At 33.6% G+C, this 9,547-nt stretch overlaps 1 protein-coding gene across 1 annotated transcript in view; it reads left to right on the top strand.

The window, feature by feature from the left end:
* LOC106459824 (heat shock 70 kDa protein cognate 3-like) overlaps positions 1 to 3,540 on the top strand; it is a 7,946-nt gene extending 4,406 nt beyond the window's left edge. Inside the window, 4 exon segments of the mRNA XM_013919488.2 lie at positions 171 to 406; positions 1,048 to 1,285; positions 2,032 to 2,189; positions 2,506 to 3,540. Coding sequence (XP_013774942.1) covers positions 171 to 406; positions 1,048 to 1,285; positions 2,032 to 2,189; positions 2,506 to 3,078 — 1,205 coding nt within the window. The 3' untranslated portion in view covers positions 3,079 to 3,540.
* The last annotated feature ends 6,007 nt before the right edge of the window (positions 3,541 to 9,547 follow it).

A 9,547-nucleotide genomic window follows, 5' to 3' on the forward strand; every position in this document is an offset into this window, starting at 1 on the left:
TTGTTAGTTAAAGTTTTTATTTTACGTTAGTTTATTAGTATAATAATTAGTTAGAGTTAATTAAAAAAAAAAAAAAATTTTAAATGAAAAATTAGGAACTAGTTATTAAAACACTTGTATACTTTTTACTTAGTATTTACTTCTTTATACATTTTTTCCTAATTTTGTAGGTGGAGAGGATTTTGACCAGAGAGTCATGGACCATTTCATAAAACTGTATAAAAAGAAAACTGGCAAGGATATCAGGAAAGACAACAGGGCTGTTCAGAAGCTTAGACGAGAGGTGGAGAAGGCTAAACGTACGCTGTCTACTGCTCATCAAGCGAGGATTGAAATCGAATCCTTCTTTGAGGGTGAAGACTTCAGTGAGACTCTCACTAGGGCAAAGTTTGAAGAGTTGAACATGGTATGTTGGCTGTAAATATCTTGTTTGCAATTGGCTCGTCAGTTACTATGGAATTGGCGAAGTTAAAAAAAATATTTTGCTGAAAACTTTCTATAATATACTGTTCTGCTAAACCATCATCGTAAAAGTTTGGTTTCAATTGTGATGAATTCCCCATGGTCTTCAGCTTATCTAACTTTTATTTTTGTTCTATTCAATCACTGTCTTTATGTACTAGTGCCTAGTAAGAGGTTAAGTTCCATGTCTTTCAGTTACCAAAATATTTAAATTGTTTAGACCTTTCTAACATTGAGATGAATTATTTATTTATCTTTTTTTAGAGGACACTATCCTTATATCATTAACTAAGAAATGAAAGTGATATAAAACAGGATATTGCTAAGTTTTGTTTTTAAATGTACATACCATTAGTTTTATATTCTTCCATTTTATCATACTGATTATAAAACAAATTGTGTGTTTTTTTTCAATATTTGTAAACTACAATATCTTCTATTTGGAAACTCCATGAAATCAGTCGCATTTCCTTAAATAATCGAAACTGAGCAAATGTTATCTTCTTTACGTGCCTTCAGATATTTATTTTTTCTTGTTTCGTATTATTATTATTATTAATTTAACTTAAATTTTTTGTCTTTAAGGATCTTTTCCGTTCAACAATGAAACCTGTACAAAAAGTATTGGAAGATGCAGACTTACAGAAGAAAGAAATTGATGAGATTGTTTTAGTGGGTGGTTCTACACGTATTCCCAAGATTCAGCAGTTGGTCAAAGAATTCTTCAATGGCAAGGAACCAACTCGTGGAATCAATCCTGATGAGGCTGTGGCTTACGGTGCCGCAGTTCAGGCTGGTGTGCTCAGTGGAGAAGAGGATACAGGTACGGAAAAAAATAATGCTGTTTGTAATTGTATTAATCGTATGGATAATTGGCTCGGTCATTTTGACTAATCTCATAACCATTGTGAAAATACTTGCATTTAGTATATTAAATGGTACTAAATCACTAATGAATTTATCTACTTTTCCTGCTAACCTATAAGTAGATTAGAAAAAACTTGCTTTTACAGTGATGTTTTACATCCAAACACATTTGGCTCCTACAACAAATTGACCGTTACTGCTCAAACAGAACTATCACGTGATTTGTGGTGTACAGTCTCAATTCTTTACTGATTATACATGCGTCCAATAGCAGTTTCAGAGAGAATTGGACATTTCTTAAAAGACTGTTTGTGTGTCTGTGGGAGGGGTGTTTCCATGAGGGTTAAACAAATGTAGAAACATCTCTGTAAATGACATTAATTTTTTTTGTTTTCTTTGTACAAAAGTAACCAGCATGTGTCACCATTGTAAATTCTGTCTATTTGGATGCTAAAATAATTCAAAACAGAACTAGATTTGGTTTGGAGTGTATTGCTTTTGCTTTTAAATGAAATTTTAATTAATGTTTTAACTTTAATACAGTGTAAAAGGAACTGAACAGAATTACCAAACATTTTTTTTGTAAGTCTGTGTCAAATTACACATTACAACCTGGAATTGGAAATTAATTTACATTAACACTGCATATCACGTGCATGAGATAACTGGCTTATCTCGGATTTCTCTTTTTCTATAACTTAGGTGAATTGGTCTTGCTGGATGTTAATCCCTTGACCCTGGGCATTGAAACTGTAGGAGGTGTCATGACAAAGTTGATTCCCAGGAACACTGTAATCCCAACTAAGAAATCCCAAGTGTTCTCTACTGCTTCTGATAATCAAAACACTGTTACCATTCAGGTAAATTATCAAAAAACATTTTATGTAAATTTATCACAATGTTAAATGTACCTTGATCGTGCGTTATTTTTCTTTTGTCAGTCAAAATAGTTAAACACCTGGTTGTTTGAGTCAAACTACTGAGTGTTTGTTTTTTCTATGTGTGTTTTTTGCTTAGCTGAACATAAAATTACAGTCTTCCTTCTTATCTTCTAGAGAAATCAATTAAAGGATTTTAATTTAACTTAGTCAGCAATTAAATAAGTTGTTTTACTATGTTATTTAATATTAAACTTGGATTGGAAGTGTAATCTTATTTATGATCTGCCCTCTTTAGGTATTTGAGGGTGAACGACCAATGACAAAAGACAACCATCAACTGGGTAAGTTTGACCTTACTGGCATCCCACCTGCCCCAAGAGGTGTCCCTCAGATTGAAGTTACATTTGAAATTGACGTTAATGGCATCTTGAGAGTATCTGCAGAAGACAAGGGAACTGGGAACAAAGAAAAAATTACAATTACAAATGATCATAACAGACTCACTCCAGAAGACATAGAAAAAATGATCAAAGATGCAGAACAGTTTGCAGAAGAAGACAAGAAACTCAAAGAAAAAGTAGAGGCTAGAAATGAACTAGAATCTTATGCCTATTCTTTAAAGAATCAGGTGAGTGATAAAGAAAAACTCGGTTCTAAGATCACTAATGAAGAAAAGGAAAAGATTGAGGAAGTTTTAGAAGAGAAGATTAAGTGGTTAGAATCAAACCAGGATGCTGACACTGAAGAATTCAAGCAGCAAAAGAAGGAAATTGAAGATGCTGTTGGTCCTATTATTGCCAAACTGTACTCTGGGGCTGGAGGTGCTCCTCCTCCTTCAGAAGAAGAGGATGGTAAAGATGAATTGTAATTTATATGTAGGATGTAATTAAATTTCAGTATAAAAAAAAAAACTTTAAGGTGAGGTCAAGGAGAGTATGTGGAAACATGAAGGTCATCCAATGTGAAAATGTTTCATATGTAAAAGTGAGTAGTGGCAGCCAAGATAGTTCATCCTCATTCCAATCTCAGTCATACAGGTTGCAACTCTGACTTTCCTTGACTTTAATTTCTGAAAAGCAATCACATTTTGGTTGTTGTGTATAAGAGTGTAACATCCGGTTTTTCTTCACATTGATTTTCTTGTGGTCAATAAGTGTTTGGAAGTTGTAATTAATAAAGTAACTTAATAAACAAAAATGTACACTTAGTTGTTTCAATGTTTATTACAAGTACTTGATAGGTATATGTTTAATACTTGAGGCAAAAGTAAAATGTTTTGAAATTTATGTGACTCACTTGGAGTGTTTATGTAGCCTAAGTGACTTGCTTTCAAAACTGTCAAATGTGTTCTGTTCGTTTAAATACTTGCAGAATTAATTCTTCTATACACAAGTATACAATTATATCCTCTCAAACTAAAATCGTTGTGAATTTTGTTACTTTATTTGGATTTGAATCTAAGTTTATGTTCATGAAATTTAAAAATGTAAGGAGTGCAAAATAAAATTTCCTATTATGAATTTGGAACAACTATCCTATTTTGACTTTTGTTTTATTTATTCATTGTGATACAGACGTGGACACTGTCAAATTATACACACACACACACACACACACACACACACACACACACACACACACACACACACACACACACACTTTATAAAAGAAATTATTTGCATTACACTAACATGAATAGAATCCGAACTCCATCAGTTTACTCCATTTTGTTATAAAGGTTGTATTTTAGGACGGTTAATTGAAAATATAAGTTTTAAATAAATATTAAACACCATAGCAATGGTTAGGCGAAATTTTGAGGTATGGGATCAAAAAATTGTGGAGGAGAAAAACTACAGTAACTAAATATTTGTTTCAGGCTACGAGGTTAAAAAAAAGTTCTATTTTGATAGGTGTTCTTAGCATTTATTAAAGTTTATTGGACTGTAGAAGAGGTACTTTAACATGTTTAACGTTTAGAAGCTGTTAATGGAAACTTTTTAGGATTTCCTGTAGTCACGAAGGTAAATGGTAAAAATCATTTCTGGATACATGTATCATCAACAGTACAAGGTTCATATTTTAAAACTGACAAGTTCGTGTAACTTGAAACGGTCAATATGCTTAACTACAAAAGATGTCGGATTAAATGATGCATGATTGGTCAAATGCTCGCAACTTGGTGTATTTCGAAGTATTCTGCATTTTGACTGACACTTTTCTAACACAATACCATTCATTACTGGTAGGGTACACATATGGGATTATCTCGAGTGATTTAATATTTCACACGTAGTAATAGTCAATGCAAAGTATTAAAAAAAAAGGGTGGGGTGAAATTATTCGTTTCGTAATAAAATTTAGCGGGAACTTCACCTGTAAACAGTGAGCTAAATTGAAATATTGATGACATTTTTTAGCCAATTAGTCTATAAAACCATAGGCTCACTTAAACGTTGGTATATTAATAATTTAGAAAAGTGTGCTTAAAATGCCAGTTGATTGACAGGGTCCCTGTCGGAATTTTAGGGTTAATGCACAATTATGAGAGTAGATGCACGTAAATACGCTAGGGAACACAAGACTAAGCATACGTTTTCAGTACATTAAGTGTTAATTGAATTAAACCTGTATTGCCCTATCCTAGCATCGTTAAAATAAAAATGTGCAGGATTTATAATATTTCTCGAAATATATACAAGCTGCGTAACTGAATATTTCCACCAGTACACCAAGAAGTTTTAAAACAGATTACTAGTGTAATTTGTATATGTTTCAAGGTAGTTTTAATGGCATTGTTTGCGGGCTGACAGAATTGGTGTGGTGATGAATCAACAAAAACAAATAACATTGAAACCATATTAGATGCTTAGAATCAGCGTTGATAAGGTTATGAATTATATCTGTTCACTCCGCTGAAAGAGCTGTTTTCAAATCTTTAGTGTCTGGTGTCACTTGACAGAATGTTGTACATCTGTACATGCTAAATGGGATCGAAGACCAGAAGACTTAAAGGATCCACACGTTATTGGTCCACTGGACGAGTTTTTGGCATCATTGAAAGCAAACTATTTTGTGCCCTGCTATGAATCGAAACGTATCTCATTGGGTATCTAATATTTAAGCTGGTTCTATGAAATGTTTCTAAAGGTCAATACATTGAAATTGTGTCCAGTTGCTACTGCAAACTTGTAATTCAATCTCAGAGCCTATATCTTATAAGTGTAGAGAGTCAGAACTGACAGACAGCACTTGCCTGTTTATGTCATAAATGATGGTCAGCTTTGTCTAGGAGTTCAAACGACTGCGCCATTGATTTGAAAGTATTTCCATATTATTCTAACAACGCTATGAGACTCACAGAAATATGGACCAACTTAGGGGCCAGGAACATTCAGAAAGAGACCTGCAACAAATCATATCTTGGCCATGGTAAACGAAGACATTAAAGCAAGTTACCATATGCAGCACCTAATGACTTCTGTGTTATTAGACTGTTGAAATGGGTATTGAGAAACAGATGTTCTCATACAGTAGATGGATTATGGAAAATTAACAGGAGAAAGAGTGTGCTCTAAACATAACAACCTTATGATTGGGCCTTGTGCAATGGAAATCATGCTGTTGCGCTACTGTCAAGATAGTTGTCAGATGGAACATGGTGGCATAGACTCTAACAACATGGTGAGGCTCCAAAATCATTTTAGCATAACGTACTCAAACATTATAAATTCTAGCCTAAAGTAATTACAAAATTAACACTAAAAATCTCAGGTATTCATTTGAGAGTTTTTTCTTCATCTTGTTGGGCCTATTGGTTAGCGTGCTTGGACAGTGATTCTAGGGTTCATAGTTGCGGCTTATTGGCAGAAAAATGTTCTCTGCATTTCGTGGACGTGAGAGTGCTATAAAAATGATGGTCAAATCTCACTATTCGATGAAACAATAGCAGTCCAAGATTTAGTTGGTACTGTTGAGTGACTATATGCATTTTCTTTAGTACATCAATTCAAAGTAAGACAGCTATCGTGGATGGCCCTTTGTGTAGCTTCCACAAAATTTCTAAAATGAGCAAATTTTTTAACTAGTTGTAGTCATGATTAATAGCCTAATTACTAACTAGTTGTTATCCTATATTCAAGTTGCTAATCTGACGCCTGTAACGGGAGTATGGGCTTAGTCGTTAGGTTCGACTTTACATTCGTTACAAAGAAATGTATTTGGATTTAGGGTCGTGCTTTCGCGAACGGATCACACAAGTCACCAACTTGAGGAAGTTTTAGTGTGGAATAAAGAACTCACACGGAGACAACTGAATACAAATCAAATAAGCTCTTTATTTGTATAGGGTTGAAAAGTTCATTTATATCGAAACTCCCAAAGTTATCTTGAAACTACACTAACCCTAAATCATTGAATTACTGTAGATGCTCATGAATAAGACCTGTTATGTCCAATAACATAGACACAACATTAGTTAAGTTATCAACAAAGGTAACACGAGAAAATCTCTCGGTCATAATCTATATAACTGCATTAACAATTCTTCTAAGATATCGTTCAGTAGTTTCAGTATACGCATTATCAAGCCTACTATTTCTTTAGTACAGTTGGTATTCTTCGTTTTTCCCTATTTATATATTGGCACAGCGGTATGTCTGTGTACTTACAATGCTAGAAATTGGGTTTCGATACCCGTGGTGGGCAGAACACAGATATTCCATTGTGTAGCTTTGTGGTTAATTACAAACAAACTTTATACATTATTGAACCTTAGGTGAAATACTTTTAGACTAGATTAGAAATAGCATACTTACAAGGAGTTTGTATGGCGAACTTGTAAATTTTGGATTACTACCATCTTATTCTAGAGTTGGACCAGGTCCTCGGAGCAACTTGATAAGTGTGGAGAAGTCGGAAACACGGAATTATATACACAATTTTTAGTGTTTTTCTGGTTGTTCAAGAAGTTTAGTAGATCTACTTTAAAAAACAGTTTTTAACTCGATTGGTACAAGTGGGATCTTCCAGTAACAAGTGAACTATTCCATCAGGCTGTAACCAAAATCCACTTTATTATTGGTCCTTACATAATTTATTTCTGTCCCTTATCTAATATCTTTGATGAAATCATCCAAGACATTTACCTTTAATCACCGTCCAGTTAACTGCTTAATTTTGGGACATTGGTTCATTTTTACATGTGTTTTATCTAACTCTTGGGGTTTTCTCAACATGTCTGTCTGGCTCGAGGATTGGTAGCTGTGAATTTTTACACCTCTGAGGTCACGACTGAATGTCTCTGGCTAACACCTGTGATGGGCTTCAAGGCTGTAGCCTGTATCTTCCTTATTTGGTACTGTGGCTCACAAGTGTCCACGTTTTTCTTATAACATTTTCGATCTGCTGATTTCTCCATACTATACGTTAAAAATAATTAAAATGTACTTCTTGAAAACTATTAAATATGTATATATTTAGTATTTGTATTCCACAGATACTTCACGCCATCTTTAGAGAAGCTCTGAGAAGAAATATGTCCGAGTTCCCCAATCATCACAAATAAAGCTATCCTCTCCGGCCCCTGGTTAACTGTAGAGATTCATAATGGCACCCTTTAGCTAAATATGTGATAGATATTAACAAAACTCAGTCCCCTTAGTCAACCTAACATAGAAGTCAACAAATAGTTTGTTGATTCGAGATATAAAGGGTTACTCCATATTGCCATCAATAACACCCAGGATTGAAGCCAATTCACTACTAAACTAGATGTGTGGAGTTGGGCTTTTGTGTAGTGTTAATTATATGACTGCTTCTGTTCCAGGTCCGTTCTAGATTTTTAATTTTTTATAACTTAGTTTATTTTCTTATTTCTATTAGCGGTTGCATTAGACATTGTTTTCATACAGTGGCTCACTTCAACTAGAGTTTGGAGCAAAAAAGTCAGCAATCAGTTAGTTGATGCAAGTTATAATAAGAGTGACTTCAGCCCAAAGGATAATACACCAGTTTTCAGTCAGGGTCGAATTCCGGGTATGCCCTTACAGAAATAGTCATTCTCAGGACTTCCCTGAAGTTAGCAGCCGAAAGGTAGGATAAAACTAGTTATGATGTAGTAATAAAAAAGCTACTGTTTATAATTAGACTTGAGTGATCGTAAAGGCTATAAATCATGACAGTGATTGACATCCGATCGTCACACTGTAACTACTCTACAACTAGTTTATTTTTATTTCTAATTGTTACTGTTTAACATAAAGTGTTTCGTGGTTCATAATATTCATATCTGAAACACCCCAAACGAGTTTTTCTTCTTTCTTTCTATAAAATAGTACCATTCATTCTGGAAAGTTATCTTCATAATTAAGCATTTTTAGATTTTAGAGGCTTTGGATAGTGGCGGCATCTATACGACAAATATGGGAACTTGAATTTTTCGTCAAGTGAATGCATTCGTTTTCCGACGCCATCTTTTTTAACTCGTTATTTTATTCTAACTGGAATCACACAAACAATGGCACCAGAACTTTTTGTTGCTTTTACCATAAAAACGACCTACACTTGTTATAATTATTGAGCCAAAAACTTATGTAATAAAAGAAAACTAAAACAACGTATAGATTATCCAATTAAGTTACAATATAATTAGTTAATTAATAATTGTATTATGAGCTAAGACTGTTATTAAGTACTTTCTTTTAGCATAAGAAGGTTATAAAAACCGTTAGAACTTATTGATTGATTCGCTAGTTAATATTTACTCTTACCATACACGAATATACCAAATGAATTTGTTGATTTCCTGAATTTAACCTAAAATAAACTCTAAATCTTTTACTGGTAAATAATATTTAATCCATCTAAAGAAGTGAAAATTTAGTTTTTACGTCGTTGCTGCTGGAAAAAAGAGCAAAAAGAAATCGACAAAGTTAACCAATAGATTATCTGTGTTTTTGCAAATCACATTTTTTAGCGTTATAAGCCCTGAGACTTACCGCTGGGACAACAAAGAGCGCATGTATTTGCTTATGTTATCAGTACATCGTGTCGTAATATGAATTATGCTGATTTGTGACTTTGTCTTAAAATTTCCTTCAAAATACGGTCATTTTGTGAAACAGTATTGCATCTTACGCTTTTATAGCATAGCATTATAGCGAACAAAGAAATATTATTGTCTACTTCAGTTGTACTAGTTAAAGTTGTAATTTACTGACGTGACCATCAAAAAAGAAAGCACAAGACCTGTACTTATACCTCGGTCATCTTCGTTGTGTAACTTGATGTTTATTTGGTTGTTTTGAGGGACTTGTATCTGATTTTTTTTTTTTTTT

This window comes from Limulus polyphemus, unplaced genomic scaffold (assembly GCF_000517525.1).
Source record: "Limulus polyphemus unplaced genomic scaffold, Limulus_polyphemus-2.1.2 Scaffold664, whole genome shotgun sequence".
NCBI lineage: Eukaryota > Metazoa > Arthropoda > Merostomata > Xiphosura > Limulidae > Limulus > Limulus polyphemus.